This window comes from Saccopteryx leptura, chromosome 3 (genome assembly GCF_036850995.1).
Source record: "Saccopteryx leptura isolate mSacLep1 chromosome 3, mSacLep1_pri_phased_curated, whole genome shotgun sequence".
NCBI classification, from domain to species: Eukaryota; Metazoa; Chordata; class Mammalia; order Chiroptera; family Emballonuridae; genus Saccopteryx; species Saccopteryx leptura.
This window is the reverse complement of record NC_089505.1, coordinates 21,218,350-21,245,805: the sequence shown is the minus strand read 5'-3', so window position 1 is coordinate 21,245,805 and position 27,456 is coordinate 21,218,350. Positions and strand designations below refer to the sequence as shown.

General features: G+C 40.8%; 1 protein-coding gene across 4 annotated transcripts in view; it reads left to right on the top strand.

Annotated features, from left to right (window-relative positions):
* Positions 1 to 27,456, top strand: part of UTRN (utrophin) — a 515,659-nt gene that overhangs the window by 104,007 nt on the left and 384,196 nt on the right. For all 4 annotated transcript variants that reach the window (XM_066373070.1, XM_066373071.1, XM_066373068.1 and 1 more), the window contains 7 exons: positions 2,668 to 2,729; positions 15,744 to 15,836; positions 17,032 to 17,109; positions 17,457 to 17,549; positions 19,501 to 19,673; positions 22,113 to 22,228; positions 22,913 to 23,079. In XM_066373070.1, coding sequence (XP_066229167.1) covers positions 2,668 to 2,729; positions 15,744 to 15,836; positions 17,032 to 17,109; positions 17,457 to 17,549; positions 19,501 to 19,673; positions 22,113 to 22,228; positions 22,913 to 23,079 — 782 coding nt within the window. The remainder of the gene's footprint in view (positions 1 to 2,667; positions 2,730 to 15,743; positions 15,837 to 17,031; positions 17,110 to 17,456; positions 17,550 to 19,500; positions 19,674 to 22,112; positions 22,229 to 22,912; positions 23,080 to 27,456) is intronic.

Below are 27,456 nucleotides of genomic sequence, written 5' to 3'. Positions count from 1 at the left end.
GGATAGACAGGGACAGACAAACAGGAACGGAGAGAGATGAGAAGCATCAATCATTAGTTTTTCATTGTGCGTTGCAACAACTTAGTTGTTCATTGATTGCTTTCTCATATGTGCCTTGACCGCGGGCCTTCAACAGACCGAGTAAAACCTTGCTGGAGCCAGCGACCTTGGGTTCAAGCTGGTGGGCTTTTGCTCAAACCAGATGAGCCCACGCTCAAGCTGGCGACGTTGGGGTCTCAAACCTGGGTCCTCTGCATCCCAGTCCGACGCTCTATCCACTGTGCCACCGCCTGGTCAGGTTGAACACAGATTTTAATGTGATATTCATGTTGGTGGGGCTGGTAGAGCTCTGTCTGCAGGTTAACGTGTCTGGTTGCCTTATATTCTGGATTTAATCTGAGCTTTGTCCCTCTTGGGTGTGATGTCAAGCTGGGATGTTCAGAGTGTGTAAGCAAATGCTGTAGGTTAATAAATGGCTTATAGTTGGCATTGATCAGATGGCAGAAAGCCTGCAATCGAGGCTGATGCTGACAGCATTGTCCTTCTGGAAGGAAGTCCTCCTCTCAGCACAAGTAACATCAGGAATTTCTTAGAGAGCAGTTTTGTTTTTAAGCCACTTGTCCCCGTAGTGTCCTGGAGTTAGTCTCTGATTACCTTTATAGATCTGTAGAAGTGCACTCTTTTCTGAAGCTGCTGCTATATTTATTCCAGGAATGACCTTTTAGTTACGAACTCTCCTTCCAGGAGAGGGCAGGACCAAAGATACCACAGGCGTGGGGAAGTGTCAGGGGTGGACTTCTGGTTGTGCTGTTAGAGTGAGGAGGTGCAGGTGGGAGGCAGCCCGTTCAGATTGGTGCATGGAGGGCAGAGCACACTTGTAATTATTTTTCTGTAATTGTGTGTGGGGCAGCCCGGTGGTACAGACAGTAGTGGAACAAGCAGTGTGTTTACCGTATTTTCCCATGTAGAAGACACACCCTAATTTCCGGGCCTGGAATTTGAAAAAAAAATGTATTACATAAAGTTATTGAACTAAAATTTTATCATCATAAAATTCATACAACTCTTCATCACTGTCAAAACTCTCATCCATTAGCTTGTCCTGATCTGTGTCTGATGACGAATCACTGTCTTCAACAATGAGTGCAAAAGCAAGCAAAAAAAGCTGGAAATGCAAGTAAAAAGATCTATAATCACTGTATAAGATGCACCCAGTTTTCAGACCCCAAATTTTTCAAAAAAGGGTGTGTCTTATACATGGCAAAAGATGGTATACTCAGGACCACAGCCTTCTGCGCTGTTCCAAGTGCTCCTTAGGTAGCCTTTAGAACTACTTAGAGATGGTCAACAGGCAGCTTTGTAGGACTTACCCAACAATGACTCTTGCTGGTTGTCTTAGAGAATTGGTGAGGATATGATTAGAAGTAACAGAAAGGGTAAAATGGATGTTTATTTGCCTTGATCACACATATACTACAATAACAACAATACAAGAACAACAAACAACTGAACACACCAACTCTTTGCCAAGTAATTTCCACTTGTATTCACCAGTCCTCACAGTGTCCTATGAGCTGAGTGTTATTTATGCACATTTCACTGATGAGGACTCAGAGGCTAGGTGCCCTTATAATGACTTACCCACGGCCACAGGCTAGTAGATTGGGATATGGTCTCTTAGTTTCTAAATCCCTTTGATTTCTTTGTTAAACCACCCTGCACCCTTATAGCCAGTTATACATCTTTGTCCATCTTTAAGAAGTTCAGGGTGCATTAAATTTTGAAGGCCAATTTTCATTTGTTGTGCCTTGAAAAATGAATTTTGTGGTCATTTAAAAAAAGTGGCTTGCAATATTTCTCTACTTGTAAAATACTCGGATAGTTTTTATAGAACAAGATCATTAAAACCTTGCCATGCCATTCTTACTACCGGAAAGCATGGTATGGAATTGACTGTAAGCCTTACACTATACTTCATTAAACCTTAAGCTAGTTTTTGTTCTGGAAGGTATAGCACTCATAGGAAAAGGAAGGCAATTATGAATTTCTTAGTTTTTAATGGATATCTTCAAGTTTTGCTTTGAACATGCTAACATTTTTAGAATGTTGCAATTTTACTTAAACAAAATACAAGTCTGTATTGAATATAATAGTTCAAAGGTAAGGTCCTGATTCCATCCTGCAAATGTGGATTTACATACAGGCTGGTGGCATTATACCGATGCTCAGGGTGGAGAGCCAAGTCCCCTGGGAAAGGTGCCTGAGCCCTCCTCTGCTCCAAGCGTTAGCAGTGTTCATAAGTGCTGACGTCATCAGCTATCACATTCTTCATTAGCTGTGCATCCTTGTGTCTCAGGAAGTCTAATAGGACTATTATCAGAGGTCCCCAAACTTTTTACACAGGGGGCCAGTTCACTGTCCCTCAGACCGTTGGAGGGCCGCCACATACAGTGCTCCTCTCACTGACCACCAATGAAAGAGGTGTCCCTTCTGGAAGTGCGGCGGGGGCCGGATAAATGGCCTCAGAGGGCCGCATGTGGCCCGCGGGGCCGTAGTTTGGGGACGCCTGATTTAGACTCTCCAGGATAGAGATGATCTTGTTTAGCAGCCTTACTAAAACTACAGTATCTCACACTTTTCCCTTCATTCTCCTTTTGCCTCCCACAGATGAACACAATGACGTGCAGAAGAAAACTTTTACCAAATGGATAAATGCTCGCTTTTCAAAGGTAAGCAAGACTTTCAACAACTTTCCGATGGGTCAGTTGCTTCATTCTGATTGATGGAATTTGGTAGGATGTCCCGTGAATTTTCTCCATGAAATGTGACTACCAGATCCATTTATTCTTTCTTTATTCTCTTTTATAGTAGGTAAAAATGGACATTCTGGTGAAAATAGTTCAGAGTGTAACTAGCTCTTATTTTTTACCTGGCAGTCTCTGGATACCAAGCTGACAGTTGGCTGCTTTTGACTCTGAATCCTGGGTTCATTTAGGAAATAAATGTATCATTGGGAAGATTTTGTGTTCACGTAGATGGTTTCATTTTTCCTGCTTAAAGTCAAATTGTTATCACTGAGGCAGCTGTTCTACCCTGTGCAGAAAAATTTAGGGATTTTTATACTGGTGGGGTAGCTAATCATGTTTACTTGCCATGTTGTTCTTTTCTTGTGAACTTCTTCACTTCTTTCCTCAAAGATCTGTTCTTTCCCAGTATTGCTAACCACTTGGATTATAATCAAGTTTTTGATTTACACTTTTCTAAGAGGCAGAGTAAGCTGAAGAGAGGAGTTGGAAATGTTGTTTTCAAACTAGTCCCAACAGTGTTTCCACTGGCTATTGAACTGGTTTCCACATGGTGTCACTAGGTAATCCAGGGGCTGCTGAATTTTGTCCTCTCATTCTGAGGTGGAAGGAACAATTTCAGGTTAATGGATTATATAGGAGGACACTACAGCAAAATGAGAAATAAATATTTCTCAGAGAGACACCATTATGGTATTTTAAATAGTATGAAAACTATTTTAATTGAGTTACTTTTCAAATTTTTCTGGTTGAGAAGGTTACACAGGTCAGGATAGTAAACATTGGTATTTCTTTGAAGCAAAATGAGAAGGTTTTAAGGTTGCTTTGAGTAGCAGCGCGGTTCAAAAAATTGCTCCACATACTAATATTTAAAGTTGATTATTTAATTGCATTGTATTTTTGAGTTTTGCAGGTTTTTGTTGAGGGACATTTTATCTTGCCTCTGAAAATGTAAGGAATGTGAAAACTGTCTGACTTCGACAGAAAGGTCAAGAATATAGACATGCTTGCAGACAGGTTTTTGTGGGTTTTTTTGGAAAGTATCAATTTGTTTTATTATAGATGCGCAGATAGCATCTGGGTGCTTTGGATTTCCAGTAGTACCAGAATAGATTATTTTATGAACTTGATATTTAAAATTCTACATTTATAATGTGAATGTTATTTTATAGTATTAAAACAGGGGTTTTAAATCCCATATAAATTATTTGTCCCTGTAGGCTTATAATTATTGTCAAGACAAGGAAAAGGCTAGGTAATGTTATCATTTTTTAGTAAAATTTACAGTTATGTAAACTGATACAGAAGCTGAAAAAAAAATAAACTGCTTTATTTGGAGAAGCGGTATCAAAAGGAGAGAGCTGATCCTGGAAATATTTTCTGTTAGATTTCCTCTGGTAAGAAATCAGAGTCAAAAAGGAAATTTGGATTAGTCTGGAACAAATTTATCAACGAAATTATGAATATTTGGATATAGTGAGGTGGGGGACTCATGGCAATGACACTAAGTTCGTATATATATTTATTTATTTATATGTTTTTTCATTTTCTGCTGTCTGTCTTAAGTTCATAAGTCAGACTACATCCACACTGGTGATCAGGAAAGGGTCAGGGACAGACTGGGAGATTTCCAGAGACTCCTTCCACAGCCTAGCTTCCACTGCACTGGGGTAAGGTTGTATTTGGGCATGGTGTCACTAGGTCATCGAGGGGTAGCACAACAAAAACAAATCCCATTGAAGGGGATAAGTTGTATGTCATTCCTGTTTTATCCATGTCCTTTGGTACATCATGGTGGACTCTAAAATAGAATTATTGATTGAGCATGCTGCTTACCTGTGTGAGCCCTTCTAGGGGAGTAGGGCCCCATGTGGTACGAAATCCAACAGACTCTGATGGCATCTTCTGCCATTTACAAATTTGCTTTAAATTCCTTCCCTGGGCATTTCAAACTCCTTGGCCTTCTACCCAACTAAAGTCTTTAACTTGTTGATTCCGTATCATATATGTTCAATGTTGTCCGTGTCTCTCTCTATCTTTACGGACACCTTCTTTTGCCAACGCACCTTATCTGACTTGGGAAAATTGCGAGACTTTAAAATGGGCAACAAAGATTAGTAGGAGCCCCACCAGCTCATCCATCTGGGTTATCTGCCTTCCCTTATCTCTGGGATGCTCTACAACTCTGAGAGCCGTAGACAACAGATAACCACACAAACGATACTGATTCATAAAATCCTAAAGAAGCTTGGAATGCGACTGATGATTGCCCTTGGATAGGCCTGTTTTTCCATCTATTATCGATTTATTTCAGCTTTCCTTTATATAAATATATGGCTTTTTGAATTTGCCTTTGAACCAGTTTTAACCCCTTACTGGTTCCCTTATTAGTTAGTGAAGTCTTTGACACGTGTTAATATTGTGTTTGTATGAGATCCACAACTTTACTCTTTTTAAAAAATTGTCTCTGAACACATGGACTGCTGGAGCAATTTGCCAGCTGGTTCTTCCTTTCTGTGCTTCATTCCCTTCCTTCCCTTTTCTACAAGTAGCTGGAGGGATCATAAAATGTAAGCCTATTTACCTCTTTCTTCTCAGTAAAATCTTTCAATGGCTGCCCATCATTAGTACTTGGCTTTTAAGACCCTAAATAGTTACCCCTCCCCCAATTTAATCCTAATTTTATTTTACTCTACTCTTGCCCAGTAATTATGCCCGTGCCACACAGTCTGTGCCCCCTACCACATGGGTCTTCCCATGGCTTTTGCATAAGCGCCTTCCTCCATCATCTCCTGACCAACGGCTGGCTCCTCTTTTTTTGTCTGAGCTCCAATGTCACTTACTCAAGGACGCCTTTGAGTTCCCAGAGTAGGGCAGGTATGCTCTATGCTCTTGAGTGTTATTCTTTGAAGCACTGATCATAATTATAATTTAAATAATTGTATCTGAAAGTCTTTGTCACTCCTCTCCTGGACAGTGGTATGTTCCATAGTTGCACGGTTGTCTGTTTGGTTCACTGGAATACCTTCTGGCAGTTAGCAAGCACTCAGTGCGTATTCATAGACTTAACACATGAATGACTGACCGAAACATACATTTAAGTGCCTAATGCTATATATTCATCAGCCAGTTAGAAGGGGTTTTTATTTTTTTGTATTTTTTCTGAAGTTGGAAACAGGGAGGCAGTCAGACAGACTCCCTCATGCGCCCGACCGGGATCCACCCGGCACGCCCACCAGGGGGCGATGCTCCACCCATCTGGGGCGTTGCTCTGTGTAACCAGAGCCATTCTAGCGCCTGAGGCAGAGGTCATAGAGCCATCCCCAGTGCCCGAGCCAACTTTGCTCCAATGGAGCCTTGGCTGCGGTTGGGGAAGAGAGAGACAGAGAGGAAGGAGGGGCTTCTCCTGTGTGCCCTGGCCAAGAATCAAACCCAGGACTCCTGCACGCCAGGCCGACGCTCTACCACTGAGCCAACTGGCCAGGGCCAGTTAGAAGGGGTTTATTGGAAAGAGATAGGAGTGTAGAAATGAGAGAAAAATGGCATAAACTATGTTATTTCATCGATATGAGTACATCGGGACCTTTGCTTATTTATGCACAAAAAAAAAACACCAATCCAACTGTTCAAAGTTTTCATATTTACTTGGCTTCTTGGAATTGTGCTGCAAAGATTATTAAATCATGATTGGGATTTAACATGTATCATTCCTTTGTTTACTGGGTAGGATTCTTCAAATAGGATCTACCTATAAATTCACAATGAAGAAAATGAGATTTAAAACATAAAATCAGCTTAATCCATTCCTTGATGAGGTATTTGAAGAAGAGCTTAAGAATTCTGAATAATATGGCTCTAAAACCATATTTTGATTTTTTATATGTATGGGAGCTAAGACAGCATTCACTTTAAATATATATTCTTTTTGCTGTGAGTCCTTGTTAATATCTCACAGAGTACACAATGCTTTGGAGTCTGGGTATCCTGAGAAGTCACACAGTACAGAGAAACTTGTGATTGCTGGATTTTGAAAAGTTATGTCAAGCTCAGAAGAAAATGATTGCCTAAAGGAGCTAAGAGTTAGGAAATTAAACACTTCTTCCTGGGTATGCCGCTCATTTATTTATGACCTCTGGCAAAATATTAGCCAATTTCTTCAGGTTGCTTAGTTTTTATTCCTCTAGCTATGAGACACACTTGATCATAATTACTTGCCTCATATTGCTAAGAAACAGACAGGCATTATTGTGAAACATTATGGAAGATTATAATTATTTAAGAATGTTCAACTAAAACCCTATCAGGTACCCCTACTTGTGGTATCTCTGGTCTGTGCTATATTATATTTTATTTTTTATTAATTTTAATGGGGTGACATTGATAAATCAGAGTACATAGGTTCAGAGAAAACATCTCCAGGTTATTTTGACATTTGATTATGTTGCATACCCATCACCCAAAGTCAATTGTCTTCCGTCACCTTCTGTCTGGTTTTCTTTGTGTCCCTCCTCTCCCCCCACCCCTTCCTTTCCCCTCCTCACCTCCAGTAACCACCACACTCTTGTCCATGTTTTAAAATACACATATATTTTAAACTAAAAAAGCATCGGCTCAGTAAGCCCACTTCATTCCATTGTCTGGTGGGTAAAGCATGAGTGTTCTTTTCTCGTCTAATTTGAAGAGCCTTTGGTTTGTTAAAGGGCTGGTCTCCTGGGGGAGGCAGCGAGGGCCTTCTTGCTCCACTGTTGGGAAATGTGTTCTGACTTTAAGCCTACATTTTCTTTGGAGGACTTTTAGAGGTTCTCATCTGGCTGAGCTGAGATGTACAGATTGCCGAAGCTCTTTTATCACTTTGGTGAGGCAAGTCTCAGACAAGGTTAAACACAGAAAGAATAGTTAGAGAATATGCAAACCGAAAAATGCTGAACTTTAGTTTGGGCCGATAGGTGCTTTGCCCCTCTCCAAGGTAAAGGTGAGCCAAGTTTTTATTTAGTTACTATTCCAAACGCAAAATGTAAATTGTTAGAACATAATAGATGAAATCTGGAGTATTCTTTTTTTTTCTTTTTTTATAAATTCCAATGGGAAGAGCTATTTGAAAGTATTTCTTTTGCACAGTGGGACATTGCTTTTAGTGTCCTCTCATTTTCTGCTTTTTCTGTATTAGAAGTCGATGCTTGGCTCTGGCCAGTTGGCTAAGTGATAGAGCATTAGCCTAGCATATGGATACCCCTGGTTTGATTCTTGGTCAGGGCACACAGGAGAAGTGACCACCTGCTTCTCTATGCCTCCTGCTCTCCTCTCTCTCTCTCTCTCCTCCCCTCCTGCAGCCATGGCTCAATAGGTTCAAGTGCATCTGCCAAGTGCTGAGGATGGCTCTGTGGAACCTCCCCCTCAGGCACTAAAAATAGCTCTGTTGTAAGTATGGCCCCAGATGGGCAGAGCATTAGTCCCAGATGGGATTGCAGGGTGGATTCTGGTCAGGCACATGCTGGAGCCTGTTTCTCTATCACCCCTCCTCTCACTTGGAAAAGAAGAAGAAGAAAAAAAAGAAGTCAGTGGTCACCAAAATAGAAGTAGGACAAGATACAGCACAGGCTTTTTGTGTGGCGATAAATAGCATTTCCAGCAGAGATACGAGCATGAGGGCTACACACTGGGTGTACCATTGGTTTATTTTCATGAATATATGTATGGCAACTCAACTAACTGTTTTAGGAGCCATGATCATTCAAGTGGTTCCTTAAGAAGTTTTGTTTTATGTCTATTCACCAGTACCTCTCAAAGGCAAACTAAAATGCATTCCATATTCCTGAACAACTCCTATCTTTTGAGGAACTGCTTTCATCAACATGCACACTGCTCTGCCAGTTGTGCATATATGCAATGAGCTGTGTTGTCCACTGAGTCTACCTACAGTTCTTGCCTCATGTGCCAGTGGAGTTGGGGTTTATTCAGCCAACAACCCTTGCATAGCCATTTGTCTATGGAGTCCACAAGTTGCCCTGCCTTTGGCAGCCGGGTATATGAGCCCCACATATGTGTCCTTATCATTGCAATTTTATGAACCCTATCTCAGTGACTTTGCTTACCAAAATCAAGGTAAAAGTTATGTTACTTGTGGGACTCCTGCTGCTCTGAAAGACATTATTTGGTCTAGCTTGTGTTCTACAGTGTGCTGTAATTGTTACCCTCATGGAGTCATTACACATGAATATGTGTATATATCCATTCATTGATTGGATGCCTGTGTGAACACTGCACAGGTCATTACTCTGTAGGTCCTGTGATATTAGTGTGATCACCGGAGCCATTTGTTTCTTTTGTTTCCCTCTTTCAAATTTCTTCTTTCTTTTTAATTCTTTAAAATAACCAAATCCTTGCCAAAAAAAAAAATTACACAGAGAGAGAGAGATTATAAAACTTAGAATATGTTATCAGATGTTGGGGCATAATTTTTCAGTTGATCAGAGGCATCACATTAATCTCAAGTTGATCTGGGAATAATGCAATTACAATATGGTATATATGATATATATGTATGTATATGTAGATATGTCATAAACTGTGGGGATGGTAATTGAATTGCATAGATTGCCTTGAATCCTGTTTTAAAAACAGAGAATAAATAAACAGCAGAATAGCCAAATAGTGTCAAAGGCTCAAATTTATTATTTGTTTGTAAGATATCATCATTCAACATGTTAGATATGAAAGCATTTAAAAACTTATCCTTCCCTGGTTGGTTGGCTCAGCGGTAGAGCGTCGGCCTGGCGTGCAGGGGACTCGGGTTTGATTCCCGGCCAGGGCACATAGGAGAAGCGCCCATTTGCTTCTCCACCCCCCCCCCCTCCTTCCTCTCTGTCTCTCTCTTCCCCTCCCGCAGCCAAGGCTCCATTGGAGCAAAGATGGCCCAGGCGCTGGGGATGGCTCCTTGGCCTCTGCCCCAGGCGCTAGAGTGGCTCTGGTCGCGGCAGAGTGACGCCCCGGAGGGGCAGAGCATCGCCCCCTGGTGGGCAGAGCGTCGCCCCTGGTGGGCATGCCGGGTGGATCCCGGCCAGGCGCATGCGGGAGTCTGTCTGACTGTCTCTCTCCGTTTCCAGCTTCAGAAAAATACAAAAAAAAAATACAAAAAAAAACTTATCCTTGTACTTTTTATCATATATAGTTATAACTTGAATACTTATCATGGGATTGGGTAAATCATAGGACAAGTTCTATCTCTCTGTAATGGTTCTGTTACTTAGTACAGGGTCACAGAACCCAGCTAGTTCACAAGTCCTCCTTAATGTGCTCACCATGCTTTGTTGGTGCTGGTTCTGTTGATATCTGATTAGATCCTGAGTCCCTTGAAGGCAAGACCTGCATTTGCCAGCCTGGTTGGTTAATGTCATATTGCACCCCTCAGACATGGCGTTGATCACTCTTCCAAAGGGAAAATTCAAACCCCAGTCCACCTCTGTTGTTGATAGCAAGAATTAGCTCTTCACTCTTTTAAGAATTTAGAACTGTACTTTCTAAATTTTATTTTCTTATTTATTCTTTTACAGACTTTTTTTCCTATTATTACTACTACTGTTGTTACTGAAAAACTTGACCTATGATGGAAGTAATGATGGTTTGGGAGTATTGAAGGGGGGTGAATAGTAGAGTTTCAGGTTAGAGAGAGGGCAGGGACCAGATCGCAGAGGATTTTTAGTTTGAAGTTTGGATTATCTTGGCCTATAATGGGAATCCATTATATGTTCAGGTTAAAAAATAAGACGTGGCATGATTGATCTGCACCTTAAAATTAGACTTATTCTGGCTCTGATGAAGAAGAAATCAGTTAGCCTGGTACTGGAGGCGTGGCCTGGAGTGATTGATGGTTAGCCTGGTACTGGAGGTGTGGCCTGGAGTGATTGATGGCGAGGAGAATGTGTTTTCGGGAGTAGAAATGAGAAGTGGGGTGTGAGAGAAAGGGAAGTAATCTGGCATGACTCCTTTGTTTTTTGGGCTGAGCAGGTATAGTGACTTGCTGGTATTTTTGTATTCGGTCATGTTCCTTAGTCCGTGGATGGTATGTGTATGACAGAGCTTGAGTCCTCAGAGGATGCACTGTTGATTCATCTTATACTTCACCTGTATGTGGATATGTCCTATGCAGAGATTGCTAATCAGCCACTCTCTGTGATCTGGGATCCCTGTAGACAAGATGTATGTGGCTGGCACAGTGTTTTAGGAAATCACAAACATCAGGAGATGACACATACACCTTCAGATTTCCACCTAATTTAAAAAAAACCCCGAAGTCCTAACGAATTCCCGTATGGCCACCGTTAGCTGGGACTGAACACCAGCTGTCACCCCGAGCCTTTAGAAGGCGCTGCTTGTCCAGGTGTGACGGGCCTTCAGCCTCCCTTCCTGCTGTTGTACCGTCACATGTACACATCATGTGTGTTTGCAGCCCCTGCCCTCCCGCAGACCCCGGCTTCTCCGCATGCGTTGTGATGACAGTTTGCTCCTGCCCTCTGACACTTTTAAAGCCAGAAGTTCCAGTGTCACAGCTGCAGGTATTCATGCTGATCCCGCTTCTCAAAGTAGTGGTGTTAGAACTGGCTCTCAGAGAGTGCAGAGAAGTTTAGGGGAGAAAGGGGATGAGAAGAGGGGTCCACCGGAACTGGTCACCTTCTGTCTTCTGGACTTACATACCATGTTGCCTTTTTGATTTTTTTTTTTTTTAAAGATTAAATGCGACCCAAGGCTTATCTGCCCTCCAAGTTCAAGATTGTACATTTGTATTACTTTGTGTTTACTGGAAAACCATGGAATCCCTCTCTAATGAATGGGGAGGATGACCTGAACTTGGCATTTATGCAGGGCCATGCACAAATATTTGTCTGATTAAATTATCCAACTGTATTCTCTCTGTCAGAGAAGTCTCTGCAAATATGTCTTTGCAGAGAATTAAAAATCTAAATAAGAGGTGAACTGTCAGGAATAATGTTTTTATTTTTATTAAATAGTGACATCTGACATCTCCAAGCTGTTTCCCGGGGTGGCGCCCGTGTTCAGAGTCTGTGCTATGAAAGCACCAGATGTGTGGGGAAGTGGCATGCTGGGAAATGTGGTCCCCACTCGGGTTCATCTCAGTGGGACACACATACGTCTTGTTACCCTGTTTGGGAGGTCATTAAATATAACTCCCTCTGTTCCCCTCCAGCTGATTAAATATTTCCTTTCCTGTGTGTGACAGTCCGTGCCCTCATAATTTCAGACACAGTTTAGCACACTCAGTTGGCATGTCACCTTTATGTATCGGTTTCCTGACAGTAAAATGCCATTATTAAGGAACAAATAATATAAGTAAATAACACATCGAAATCTCCAAAAATCTCTTAGAACGTATCTAAGTGATTACTATTGCTATGTTGAAGAGCATTTCCCATCTCTGCTCTCTGTTCTGCTGTGGCCCACAAGCTAAGAACGGTTTGTACACTTTTAAATGGTTGCCAGAAATCAAAAGAAGAATATTATTTCGTGACAGACGAACATTATATGGAATTCAAATTTCAGAGTCCACAAATACAGTTTTATTGGAACGCGGCCATCGTTCCGCCCGCCTTGTTTATGTAGTGTCTGTGGCTGCTTTCACATTACAACAGGGTGGAGTAGTTTCAGTTGAGGCCGACCACCTGGCCGGCAGTGCTTAACCTAGGTCCTCTCTGGACTTGTACAAGAGAAGTGTTCCGACCTGCTGCAGGGCACACGCCACTGAGTCACCACACCTACAGGCATCACGCTCCCCGTTGTAGGTAGAATGTGCCGTGTGGCACAGGCTGGTTCTCTCCCTCCATAGCCGGCCATCCCTAGATTTTGTCAGGGATATGTAGTCTTTTGTATTGGTTGGCCGTATGTGTGATGAGTGTGGCTGTGTTTTTTGGTGTAATTTTGAACCATGGTCTTGGATTTGTGTGAGCCCCGGGACCTTCCTTCACTCTGGCAGGGAGGGGGTGCACAGGCTGTGTTTTCTCCCCTTTGGCCGTTCTGCAGGTGCCCATGGCCCTTCTGAGGGGACCAGATGGGCATACACCCCGATAGCACCATCACTGGGGGTGGGGTGGGACAGTGTTCAGAGAAGGGGATGCAGCACAAAACATTTCTTATTGATTGCCTTCAGTATTTATCTGAAATGTTGAGATGAAGTAAAGAAAGAATTATTATTACTGTAGGTTTTTGTTTGCAAAGAAAATAAAGCCATTGGTTTCCCTTGCATGAGTGAGTGACTTCTAGAAACACCGGACTGTGTCTCAGTCATCTTTGTTTCAACAGAAGGCTCCACAGGGAACCTGTCTTAGAATTTGTTGCTCAGTGAACAAATGAATGAACTGGATGAGAGAGAGATGAAGAGTGTTCCATCCAGAAAAGTTAATGCTACCTCTTTTTTTTTTTTAACTTTATTCAGTTTTTTTAAAGAGAGAGAGAGAAGGGAGAGGAGCAGAAAGCATCAACTCTTATATGTGTCTTGGCCAGGCAAGCCCAGGGTTTTGAACTGGCGACCTCAGCGTTCCCAGGTCGACACTTTATCCACTGCGCCACCACAGGTCAGGCCTGCTACCTCTTAACTAATGCCTCCTACCTCACTACTGAGCAGCAGTGGAGCCTAAGGAGGCAGCAAACTCGCTACTGAATTATGCCGTCCCATGGAGCACACCTAAAGCCCAGGCGTTCTTGTATCAGCACACTCATTGTTTTTGAATGGGATGTCTCCCTTTGTGCTGCCACTGAGTGAACTCAGGATCTGGAAGGTCTTTCTCAATGAACTGACACTATGGTGTCCTTGGGGCCAGAGCAGCTTTTCCATTCCTTCCTGGGATGAAGATGTGTTTGATTGTTTTATCCATCTTTCCAGACCTCGTTGAAAAGTGATGGCACCTTTATGACAGCAGAGATACTAAAGTTATGTTTGTGAGTGAATGATCATATATCCACTATTTATTGAATATCTGTCATCTTAGCTTTTAATAGATGAGCAAATAGACACAAAGAGGCCAAGTAACTTGCCCAAAGTTACATGGCAGGTAAGAAACTTTTATTGTCTACAGTGAAGTTATCATCAGACATTCGTAATTAGTTGCAATATGGACAAATGCTTACACGTACTTTTATTTTATATTATGCTGTCTTATACTATTTTGTTTATAAATGGGTAGTGACTTTGAGAAGGGTTTAAATGCTTCCCAGATGGTACTCAGCTGCCTTTATCATCATCATTTTCTAAGGTCCTCTCTGTACTTAGATTGCCTTATTTGTTTCTCTCATGAATTTGACCTCTATTCTTGTCTCTTGCCTCTAAGGCCAGGGTTGTTTGACAGTCCCTGAAAGGGAGTCTGGTTATCTGGTGGCATGTTGCTGCAATATACCTTAGTTGGTGGAGAAAGGGGGAAGGTAAGAGGCAGTGGGTGACAGGGCCACTTCTGCCCTTTGCTTTTACTGAGAGCAGAAAGGAAGTCTTTACTGTGCAGGAAACTTCTTGCTCTGCCTTTGAAGTACTTCTGTCTCTGGACTGTGTCTTCGGCATCGTGCAAATATGTTTGTTATTGTGATCAGTGGAGATAATCCCTGTGTCCTTGACCCTAGCCCTACTCATGAAAATGGCAACTGGGAAGAGAAAAGCAGCTTTGTTTCAAATACGGATGAGTCACAGTTTTTTCTTGACTGCCGCTGTGCTGAAAACTTTCCCAGGCTTCCCCTCACTTAGGATATTTGGACTACAGGAAAGTTATATGCTAGAAATCATCGGTTGACTATACATTACACTTAAAAATGTAGTGGATCAAGAGGAGAGGATTAAAGGAATAAATATGAAGTTTCAGGAAACCTCAAGATGGCTCCCTTCCTTGTCCATTTCTAGCTCAGAGTAAAATTTTGCTTAGTATGACTTTAGGTATATGTTTCTTAAAATGACAAGGGAAGAGGGTAACATAATTATTGGTTATAAAATATCTGTATTATTGAAAGGAGCTAGGACTATTCTTCTCTGTGGAGATATCCTGTTAGAGGGAGTAATTTTATACAACAGAATGATGCAATATTTTTGACATTGGGCTTCATAGTTTTCTGGACATTTTCACATCATATAAATTATTTGATCTTTACTATACCCAGCATTTAGAAAGAGGTTAAATAGCTGACTTGGGCTCACCAGCAAATTAATGGTCAAACTGGGATTAAAAGTGGGCTTCCCGATTTTCTGTGTGGTAGTCACCCTGCTATATACAACCCCTAGGAAGGCATACACAGACCGGACAGGGACAGCTGGGGTCTTCTGGCTGCAGACACGAGAGTCTGTTTACAGTAGAAGCTGATGCTATTTCTCAGTCAGGGATGAGAGTGTGAGAGTTTAAGAATTCTATTCTATAGTCTCACAGAGCCCCAAGTGTCTGAATCATTCAGAAATTAATAGCTAGAAATATAGGCCTAGCATCTGAAAGCTGAAATTACTGTCGAGCGTTGAAATGAATGCTCCCGTAATGGAAGTGCAGAAAGACATGACCATACCATGAAAGTCCAGTGCAGTGATGGAATGAGGATCCGTTTCCTTTTCATTGGCCTCTGCACCCGTGTGTTTTATCCCCATTTATATTTTTACGGCATCTTTTTATTATTCCTTCTCAGGAATATATACTCTCGTCAAGGCACATTGACATTAACCGCAGCTCTGTCTGCTCCCTTTCTAAGAAATAACGCGGTTTAAATCCTTCCGCCTAAAACATTTGTAATTAGATATCCAAGTTCTCGGTATTGATGTTTGTTCTTTTTAGACAAGGCAAACCTGAATAGTCAACTGATCAGCTGGGAAATTTTTAATTAGAAATAATAAAACCATTCATTTGTTTGCCAGGCATATGTGGAATGTTTGCTGCTGAATTCACTGATAGTTTACTGTTTCTTTTGTAGAGTGGAAAACCACCCATCAGTGATATGTTCACGGACCTCAAAGATGGCAGGAAACTATTGGATCTTCTGGAAGGCCTCACAGGAACATCACTGGTGAGAAGCATCGTCTTAGAGAACGAGGCTAATGGATTGTCTGTCTCTGATCATTAGTGATTCTTGGGGCTAATTAAAATGCAGAAATTGAAATACGAATGTTTAAAAAAGAAGCGTTTTAATGAATTCTATGATAGGGCAATACTGTGGCTTTCAGGGTGGGGCTCCATGTTTATTAAAGATAAAATTACCTTAAATATATTGCTCTCAGACAGTCCACTATGAAGAAGAATGATTCTGTAGAGAAGGCATAATATTTTGAATGGTAGAGCGTACAGAGACACAGTTCGATGTTATTTAACAATTATTAAAGCAAGATTGTTAAAAAACTATGGCATTTATTTTTTTATTCAACTTCTCAGTATTTGTGTTTATTTCCCCATCTAATCCCACTCTATTATTTTATGGGTGAGGTCCAGTAGACTCACGTAGAAAGAACTCTGCCGATGAAGAGGAAGCATGTGTAAATGCAAACTTTAACACTAGAGGTAGAATTACTATAAAAGGTATAGAGACGCAGTCCCCAAGACGAATTCCTTTCTAGCCCAAGTGTAGTGTTATACTCTCCCTTTTGCCTTCCAGATGGTGGGTAGAGAGGCAGCTGATCCCTCTCTCAGATATGATTCCCTGGCCAGAAAAAAGCCACCCAGATCACTTTCCCCAGGTGGCAGTTCCTGCCTGCCCAAGGGGCCCCTGTCATGCTATCTGGAACCTGGATAGCACCTCTGAATCTCCTTCTTCTGTCCACACTAGTGTAGTGGGGAGGTGACACGACTTTCTAAATCTTTCTGCATCCAGACTTACGTAGAGAAAAGAAACTTTGTCCCCAAACTTGTTTGCATATTAGAATTACCAGGGAATTCTAAAAGTTCCAAAGCCAGGCCTGCACCCCAGACTCACTAAGTCACAGTTTTTGGGGGTCGGGTCAGACTGAGGCATTGGTGTTCTCGGAGACTCCCTAGGAGGGTTCAGTGTGCAGACGGGCAAGAGAACCACTGCTTTAAGACGCTGTAGTGTGGGGGAGGGGGTTCTCCCTCTGTCAACGCTGGCCGCCACGTGACCTGAGAAGCCAGCCAGGGCTCCTGGCACATGGGGGCTCTCCATGCCAGGCCCCTCTTCTCTGTCCATCTCAGTGCCATTTTTTTGTCAGGAGGGGGAGGGGCTGTCTCATTTGATTTTGTGTTTTGTTTTCCAGCCAAAGGAACGTGGTTCCACAAGGGTACACGCTTTAAATAATGTCAACAGGGTGCTGCAGGTTTTACATCAGAACAGTGTAAGTCCGCCCTGTGACTTGTGGGGTTCTTTGGTGCCACCGGGAGTGCTGATCTGTGAAACCCGCCACCAGCTCTGTGCATTGGCATCGACTGATTTTCGGAAACGTCTTTCTTACGTGCAGCTTTGAACCTTGTCTATGCGCAAAGGACTCCTGGCACATTCTGTGACCCCTTGATTCGTCTAGTGTGTTATAAAATGTTATAAAAAATAACATTTTTGAGATTTAGGTTTCCCCAGTTCTCGAAAATGAAACTTCTCTTACCATTCACGTGGGTTGCTCCCCAGCCGGGCGGTTGTCTGTGGGGAAATCGTCTCACACGGTGTTTCTTTTGTTTGCGGCGTCAGGTGGAGCTGGTGAACATAGGAGGCACCGACATTGTGGACGGGAACCCCAAGCTGACTCTGGGGCTGCTCTGGAGTATCATTCTGCACTGGCAGGTGGGAAGCTGTCCACCGCTCGGTAGTAGGGACGGGAAATGTGCCGTTGGTGTGTGGGCGTCACAGTGTCCCTCAGACTGGGCAGCCTCAGCAGCTGAAATGATTTTCTCACGGTGCTGGAGGCTACCAATCTGAGATCAAGGTGTCAGCAAGCTTGGTTTTTCTTTCTGTGGACCCTCTCTCCTTGCCGTGTAGAAGGTCCCTTTTTCCCTTTGTCCCCATGTGGTCTTCCCTCTGTGTGTGCTCGTGTCCTAGTCTTTGCCAAGATACTAGTCACACAGGATGAAGGTCACCCCCCATGATCTCAGTTCACCTTATTCACCTTCAAATACAGTGGCATTATAAGGTATGGGGGGGGGGTTAGGACTTAAACATATGGATTTTGTGGGGGACACAATTCAACTCTTAACTATTTGGAATGGAAGAGACGGACAAACTGCTCTGTTTTCCTGGCACAGAAAAAAAAAGTATCTTTTTAAATATTGAACGAAAGAAATTCAGACTTACCAAAAAAGTTGCAAAAGTAGCTCAAAGACTTCCCAGATGCCTTTGACTCAGATTTTCCAAATGTTTTGTTGTCTGTGTTCTCACTCTCTTTTTCTCTTTGCCTAAATACTCCAGTGTGTATTATCTAAAAAAAAAATTGTTCTCCTAAAAACAAGGAATTCTCTTACATAACCATAATATATTATCATAATATAAAAAGTATACTATCATTAATATTTTGAATTTATTTATCATGTCTCGTTTATCTTCTTTAATCTGGAATAGTTTCTGAGTCTCTGTCTTTGTGTTTTATGATGTTGACATTTTTGAAGAGTACGAGACAGTTATTTTGTAGAATGTCCCTTCATGTGGGTCTGGCTGATATTTTCCCAAGACAGATCCAGGTAATTCATTTGGGGCTGGAATGCCGCACGAGTGACATGGAGTCCTTCTTAGTACGCCCCCCGCAGAAGGCACAGACTGTCCACTGGGTTTCTTCCCGCAGGGTTAACGACCATACCACAGGTCATGTGGTATCTGCAGGTGTCTCCCTGAAACGTGGCTGCCCTCTTTTATTAAAAAATATTTTGTGAGATATACTTTGAGATTGTGTAAATATTCAGCCACTTATCAAATCTTTGTCCATTAGTTTTAAGATCTATTCATAACTCTTGCCTGATCAGTTATGTCTATAATGCTTACTTAGCAAATAGTGATTTTCTCATTTCATATTCCTTCTACATTTTATTAATTGGTTTTCTACTTATAAGAAAGAGCATTCCTTTGTCTCTTGCTTATCTGTCTATATTTATCTGTATACTTATTCATTCATTGTACACTCAGGGATTATTATTATGTAATTAAGTGATTTTTTTGCTATTATTTATTTTGATGCTTTAATTATCCTAGATTTGGCCCAATGATCCCCCTTAAATCAATTCTTACGTCCTTATGATATGTCTACATCATTCTTTGAGCACCTCCTTAAAGTACATGTATTACTTTAGAATAATAATGTGAAATATTAGTTCTTGATTATTACTGGGAAAGACACCATTCTTTGATTTCGTATTCAGTCTAAAGTTCCTCCTTGCATCCTCATCTTTTATAGAAAATTAAAACCGAGTTTTCCTTCTCTTAAAAGTTCTTTGTAAATGCATGGTATTAAAATATTACCTTTTTAGTGACCATGAAAGTAATGTTTGTTGTAACCAAACCTAATGTAAGCATTACTTAAGACAGAAAATACAGCAGTGTAAAAGGTGAGGTAAAAATCACCTCTAAATCCTAGTACCTTAAAATAGTCACTGTTTAAAATGTGCTTATCTTTTTGGTGTTTAAAGGGAAATTTGCATACCGATGACCTGACCCACATGGTTAATTAATGTGCTATTTATTGCTCATTCCGGGGCTGGATTCCAGTGCCTGTGGTAGCCGACAGGCGGGCGTGGTTTGTCTTACACAGGTGAAAGACGTCATGAAGGATGTCATGTCAGACCTGCAGCAGACCAACAGCGAGAAGATCCTGCTGAGCTGGGTGCGCCAGTCCACCAGGCCGTACAGCCAGGTCAACGTCCTGAACTTCACCACGAGCTGGACGGACGGGCTCGCCTTCAATGCCCTGCTCCACTGGCATAAGTGAGACGTGGCTCTGCTTAGACACGGGCTTCCTAGATTTGTGTCCCCTCTCTCCCTCCCTCAGCTCCTTCCCAAAGTCCCTCCTCTCTGCACACATCCTACCAAAACGTTCAGAAAAGAAATATCATGGAAGAAACAGGTCTTTATTCTGTAGGACTGAAATGGCACAGTGAGATAGCCCTAGTTTCTTGTACATATTTATAAGGTGAAAAATGTAAAATAGTTCACATAGTTCGATCCCACTCACTCAGCACTAACCAGTAATATATGCAAAGAATTGTGCCAGTATTTCTCCTTATACCAAAAAGAAAAATCTGTAATTTCAGTGCAATCTAAATTGAATATAAAAAATGATTTTTTCCATGAAACTTGTAAAAAGAGTCTAATTATAGGAAAGACCAAAGGCCCAAGAAGAGCCAGTACACTTGAGAAGAAGAACCAGGCTGAAGAACTTCTCACAGAGAAACCAAACCTAATTATGAAGCTACATTAACACTATGTAGGGCCTTACATAAATACACTAATATAATTATAGGCAGAACCACATGAAATGGCCAGGATTTGATTATTTTTGACATCTAACAATAGCAGTTTTTTAATACTTAGGCCTAACAGAATAAAGGGCTCAGAAATAACTTCATCCTGATAGTTCACTGAGCGGATAGTGCAGATTAATAGATGGTATACTCACTGGTTCCCCAGTGTAAATACCTGAACTGGATCCTCACCTCGTCGTTCCCACAAACAGATTTCAGATGCATCAAGGATTGAAATGTGAAAGGTTAATTTGTTATATGTTTTATTTCTATTTTAAGTTATTTATTGTCTTAGGTTTTGTTTTCCTGTATATTCTTTGCTGATATATAAAAATATAATTGACATCTCTACATGTTAGATCTAGGAACTTGTTAAAATTTTTACAAACTGTAAATCTGTTTCTGTAGATTCTAAAAATGTGTTTTGTAGACTGTCCATGAATTATAATAGTCCTCTCCTCTCCTCTCCTCTCCTCTCCTCTCCTCTCCTCTCCTCTCCTCTGCCTTCTTTTTTCTTCATTTGTGCATAGCCATTCAATACAATATTGATTTGAATTGGTGATAATGAGCAGGATATTTGTTTTTCATAAGGAAAGGAATGGTTTTAATGCTTTATTACAGCGGTTCTCAACCTGTGGGTTGTGACCCCAGCGGGGGTCGAACGACCAAAACACAGCTGTCGTTTAAAGCCATCTGAACCGCTGCTTTATTATATGATATTTGCTATAGCTTTATGTGATAGACTTTTCATCTGGTTAAAGAACCTGCACACCCAGTCTTTTTTCACTTGATCAGATTAACGAGGTTACCTTCTGTTCCTAGTTGGTTAAGAGACGTAGTCAGAAAACAATGTTTGCCAAATATCTTGCAATGCATTACTTGATTGACTCAACAAGTATGTTTGTAGTATTTTCTCCATGTTAGGCACAGGGTTGATAGCAGAGAATAAAACAGGCAAATAGCCTTGTCCTCTTGGAGCTTATTTTCAAGTAGAAGGAGGCAGATAATAAAAAGAGTAACAACAAGCCTAATTATGAAAAAAAAAAAGAAAACATAAGCTGTGTAACATATAGAAATGGTAAACACGCTGAAGAGAAGCATGTCCGGCAAGAGGAGAGGTCAGTGGGTGCAGTGGCATGAGTAGGGGGCGTAATAGGAGTTCAGTCAGAGGGGCATCTGGGGTGGGAGTGGGGGTGGCAAACATCCAGCAAGTAGGTGTGTCTAAGGTGCAAGAACAGATAGAGTATAAAAAATAAATAAGGATGAACTTTTGGGTAAATCAAAGAAACAATAATGTCCAGTTTGTGGGATTAAGAGAAAATCTAGATAGAAATGAAATACTGGACAGTAGTAACATGCAGGGGTGACTGGAGGAAATGCTGCCGGGGCCTTTGTTTCAGGAATATCTTGTGAGCAGATTAAAGCTGGAATATCTACTCTGCTAATCTTTGTCTTTCGATAAGAGAATCAGTCCATTAACATTATTTGTAATAATTGATGTACTTAGGTTCATTTTTCTTTTTTTAATAATTATTTTGAGCCTTTTATTTTTCTCTTTGTATCTTTTTTTTTCTTGTCTTATATTAATAGGTTTCTTCTCCTCCCCCCTCTTTTTTTCTTTTACTATTTGGAAGATATTATATACCATTTCTAGTCTTGTAGTGGTTACTCCAGAAATTTAATAGGCATATTTAACTGATGCAAGAACTCTAGAATGTTTTATCTGGCTTTTATATTTAGAAGTTACTTTAAAATGTTATAGATATGACAAATCTTTGGGATCCAAAATTAAACTTTTTAAATTCACAAACAAAAAAAATCTAAGAGTGAAACAGATTATAACAGTGTTCAGTTCATGTCAACGTTCTGCTTTCATTGCCTTTTATTTGCATGCTGTTTCCAGACCTGATCTTTTCAACTGGGACAGAGTTGTCAAAATGTCCCCCATTGAGAGACTTGAACATGCCTTCAGCAAGGCTCAGACTTATTTGGGAATCGAAAAGCTCTTAGATCCTGAAGGTATTGTTCAGTGTTTAATTTCAACTTTGATTTTACTTTACAAATTTGAATACTTGAAGGACGGGGGTGTTTTTTTTGACAAAATTATGAGAATTGAGTAGTGTTTTTCCCTTTGAAATATGGTGCAATCATTTTATTGCATAGTTATTTGTACTTTTGTAATTAACAATTTGTAGGATCCTTTTAGAGGAAATTTAATCACATCATTACAGCACCATTATTTGATGCCAGCATAAGATTTTAAGTTTTAGGAAAATATAGTTCTTAGCTAACAATTCAGTATTTGTTTTATTTAACTTAAGTGCATTTTTATATAAGCTTCTTGTATATGATATGAACACTTTAGTTATAAATGTTGCGGGATTGAATTCTAATGCTTAGTTTCATAATGTGAATAAAATCTACCGTTATCTTAAATGGTAGCTTATCATTGAGCATTTGGGGGAAGCCTTGAGGGAAGAATTTTAAGAAATGGGATACTGAACAAAGATAAGAAACTGTCTTTGCCTTTGGCTCATCTATTATTATATGAAATAGAAACTTACTGAGAGCTATGGTCTTGCAAAGATTATACAATTATATTGTTTATGGGTACTAAGGATCTTTATTTTATATCTACTATTGAGCAGTTCACATATTCTGGACATCTAATTTAAGCTGCTCTTTATTTTCTTCCACTTTTAGATGTTGCTGTTCAGCTTCCTGACAAGAAATCCATAATTATGTATCTAACATCTTTGTTCGAGGTGCTACCTCAGCAAGTCACTATCGACGCCATCCGTGAAGTGGAGACGCTCCCGAGGAAATACAAGAAAGAATGTGAAGAAGGCGATATTAACATACAGGCCCAGGTAAATCTTTGCTGGACTTGCCGTATTTGTTATTTCTTAGATACTAGATAAAAACAGTTTTAGGGGACGTCTTTTCTTGACTGAGATTATCTTGATTTGTCAGCTTTACACAAGCCTCGCAAGTTCAGTTTGTCAGTGATGCAGACAGTGGGGAACCATAACTCAACTGATTTATTAAGAAGGATAATATATTATTTCATACAATAAAGGGATCCGGGGCTGTGATCATGCTGCTTGTATGACAATGCTTAAGAACCAGTGTTTAAAAAAAAAAAGTGCCCGTGTTTTTCCATCATTTATTTGGTCACCAGCTTTTATCACTGTCGTTTTGAGCTAAAGATATTTTTTTTCACGTCAGCCTAGTTTTGTTCTAAGAACTAATTTTCTTTTTGCCGCTAACAAAAGGATTTTTGCCATTACATTTTCACGAGGGCTATCAAAATGCAAGCTTTATTTTCCCTTTCATTTAGGAGTAATAATTGACAATATGTTACTTGGTGAGTTTTTCACTTAAAGGCTTATAATGATTTTGTTCATTAGGATATAAATGAGTTTTTTTCCCCCCAGGATATATAAATAAAGCCATGAATTTTTCCTCCTGAATTATTCTGTCTTGAGTTAACCCATATTTTATTTTAGTCTGTTTTGGTCTGACCGTTCCTCTTAATTCATAAAATAAGATAATTTTTCATAATTAGGTGAGACCTTCAGAAGTCATTTGGTCCAACATTTCAGCAACCAAAGGATACACATGAATTTCAAATGGATAAAAAATACATTTTTAGAGAGGCAGAAAGCATGGGCGTGGAAGCTTACATTTCCTTCCTGTTCCTACTTGTTTTGGATTGGTTACTTACCCTCTCAAACACCATTTTATCTGTAAAATCTAGATAACCCACCCACTTCATAAAGATAATGGACTCAAAATGTCTAAAATAGTATTAATAAACATTCCATAAGCAGCAGCTATCATTATTATAAGTTCTTTCTTGATTGTTTTGGTGTTATCGTTCATTCTCAGTCAAGTTCCTTTTTAAAAAAATGTTAATTCTCCTATAAAGATAATGGCTTTGAATTGGCATGACTTTCCCCCCCCCCCCCAAGGTTCAGAGAACCTACCTAATTTCATATATTTTTCGGATAATAAGTACCAATCCTTTTAACGGCTTGATTTCAAAAATAACATGACTTATAGAAAAAAAGAACAACTTATTAAGGAAAAGAGGTCAGAGATGGGGCCAGATTGTGAACCTAGGGCTTTTTTTTTAGTCCAGTAGTTTTGAAAATCAAATGATACTGAGGAAAAGCTGTAATTCTTTTGTAACTGACTGAAAAAGTGCTGAGAAGCATTTGTCTCTAGTGGTGTAGTTATTGTCCTGCATTAATGATGTACCCTTTTAAGTGGCTCAGATAATCTTCTGAGGTTGCTCTTTGGTTTGAGTCACTCCTTTATTGGATTGGGTTTCTTTTGTTAAGAGAGCTGGGGTATTTTACTTCTTATAGTTAAGGCTATTCTCTCTTAAAATGAAGGAGATTTCATTTGCCTTTCATGGAATGCAGATAAAATGATCACTTCTGTTTGGGGCTTCGGGTGGCATGGTAAGAATTGCAGAAGCCATTTGCTATTTGATTAAGAGCAAGTGCAGTAACATTAACCTCTTCGTTTGCATGCTTTCATTAGTGCCTTGAAGATTGAATTAAGTTAATTGAAGAAATAAGATGTGGTCCAGTTTTAATCATCTACTCTTTGACAAAGCTTGGCGTCTGTAACATGGCAATGAATGCTAATAGCCAGCCTTTCTCTCTCTCTCTCTCTCTCTCTTTCTACAAACTGTGCTGTAGAGCATAGTGGCCAGCAAATATTTCTTGCATTTCTCTTTAAATTAATGGCTCAGATGGAAGTCTCCTATTGTGTTTGAATTAATGTCTTCTGAACGTTTACATTTAGATAATGCCTTCATCCATCTGCCACCTCGGTAGACCCTGGTGCTTATCTCAGCGACCTTTGGTTGGCCACTCATGAAGTTTCCTAGTTCTCAGATATCATCATTAGAGCGTAGAGATTTGGGGCTAACAGTTCTCCAGGGTCATTTTGGCTGTATAGGTTCAGCATTCGAGGCCCAGAACTGAACATATATTCCCTTCCCTGTCTTTGGCACTGCCTGTCTCCTAATTATACAGTGTTTCATTAGTGTGCTCATTGTTTTTTTGTTTTTTTTTTTAACTCCTGCATATATTATAGTTTCCTGGGTCTGTTTGATTCTTCCTCCAGAATGTCTCTGGAGTGTTTTTTCTTCCTGTTCCAGCCTTCATGCTGATGAAAGACCTTACCTGCCCTTATAGTTATAACACCCAGCCTCCCTCCCTAACTCATCTCCGGCCTCTACACTGGGGTCGTGGTGGACTTTTCTGTCCCCTTCCCTAGGATTCCTGGACATGTGGGTTTCTCTGTGTGAAATGCTTCTCCACCCACTGTTTGCATGGTGAGCTTCCAGTCTTGCCTCAGTTTCAATGGGACTTTTTCAGAGAAGTCTTCCCTGATTAACTTATCAAAATCCAAACCTACACAACCCTGCACATGCTTACACACTCACATTCACTCATTTAATTTCTTGCTGTCACAGTAGTTTTGTAAGCTATGCTAAGAATTTTAAATTGTATCTTATAACACTGGGAAGGCAGTGGAGGATGTTAAGCAGGGAAGTCTTGTGATGTGACTCCATTTCCCACAGATCAGTCTGGGTGGCTAAGGCAGAAGTGGGTTGTAGGGGTGGGAGTGTGGGTGGCAACAGAAAGTAAGGTACCAGTTAGCAGGTTAGCAGGCTGCTGTAGTCCTGAGGATCGACAATGGCCGTGGTGGAGTTAGAAAGGTCTCAGTGGCTTGGACATATATTTTGAAGGTAGGAATTGCTTACATATTAAATGTAAGAGGCAAAAGAAAGAGAGAAACCAAGGCTGGTTCGTAGCTGGAGGAATTACATGCCTGAAGGAGCCATTTATTGACATGAGAAAGCCCGAGGAAGAATAAGTTTTGGGGAAAAAATAAAGGGTAAATGTAGACATGTTTGATATGCCTTTAAGACATTGAAGTGAAGATATTTAGGTAGTCGGACAGAACAGCTTGGAGTCTGAGACCAGAAACATCAAGGCAGATGTCTGTGGGATCTAGCTGGTTCTTTAAATCCAATGGGAATGAACGTAAGCACTCAGACCAAGTATACAGAGAGAAGAAAAAAAGGACCCAGCACTTACTTTTGAGGAGATTCATTACTTACAGGTTGGCTGTTGAACCAGGAAGAAAACCAACATGGTGTTATTGAAGCAGGGCAAGGAGGGCTTCATGGGGGAGGGCAGCTGCATGAATGCTGCTGAGAGCCTACGACGGAGGGTGACCAAGATGGCTCTGGCTTGGCTCGGAGCAGTTCTGGCTCATATGGGTTGTCCCAGCACTGTTTGTGCACAAGTGCTCTAGTGTGTTGGTTAATTACCTGGTCACCCTGAAGATGATGCTAGGAAAGCGGATTTGTCCGTGCGAAGGTTATTGGTGACATTGGCAAAGCCTTTTTAGTTCAGGGGTGAGGACAGGTATTGATCTGAAAGGGGATGTTGAACTGTAGCTGTTACATACATGAGCATTTCTAATATGTTCTCTGTACATTTTTGTGTGTTTGAAATACATAAAAATTTTGGATGAGAAGTGGTTAAGTGGAGATGGGTGCTGTGGAGAAGTGGTTAAGTGGAGATGGGATGGGAGTTTTGCTCTGAAAGGGAACACACGTACAAAAGAGAGATAGTCCAGTTGGTTGTAAGAGTCTAAAGCATATGAGAAAGTATTCCATTGCTTGAGATAAATTTATTCCCATTGGCTTTACAAAATAAATAATACTGCTAATAAAATAAGGCCAGCAATTAAACTAGAAGGTAACTAACTGTCTCCAAAAAATACCATCACCAGCCTGAATGTGTGTCTGCCTTTCAGTGTCAACAATAAAATGCTAAATGCATTGCAGTAAAAGTGGTTTAACTGAGGTCAAAGCAGAGTTCTAATCTTTAGCTCTTTTTTATCTTATGTTTATCCTTTAAGGCCCAACATGATCTTCTGTGCAACTTTCCTATTTTAGCCCTTGCTGAACTCAAATAGCACCTCTTGTTGGAACCGTGGAATTTATAACTTTGCTGATAGCCCTTTTATTTTTTGTTTGGAAGTGAATCATGGGGGTTCTTTTCCTCTCCCGAACTGTGTCAGAGTCCCCCTGCGCGCAGGCCCTGCGTGTGCACGCTGCTGCTTACTCTGCCATCCGGGCACACTTGATAAACGCTTTTGGACTGGCTCCCAGCATGGCTCACCCAGCTCCTGAGAACTGTCTGTCTGTCTGT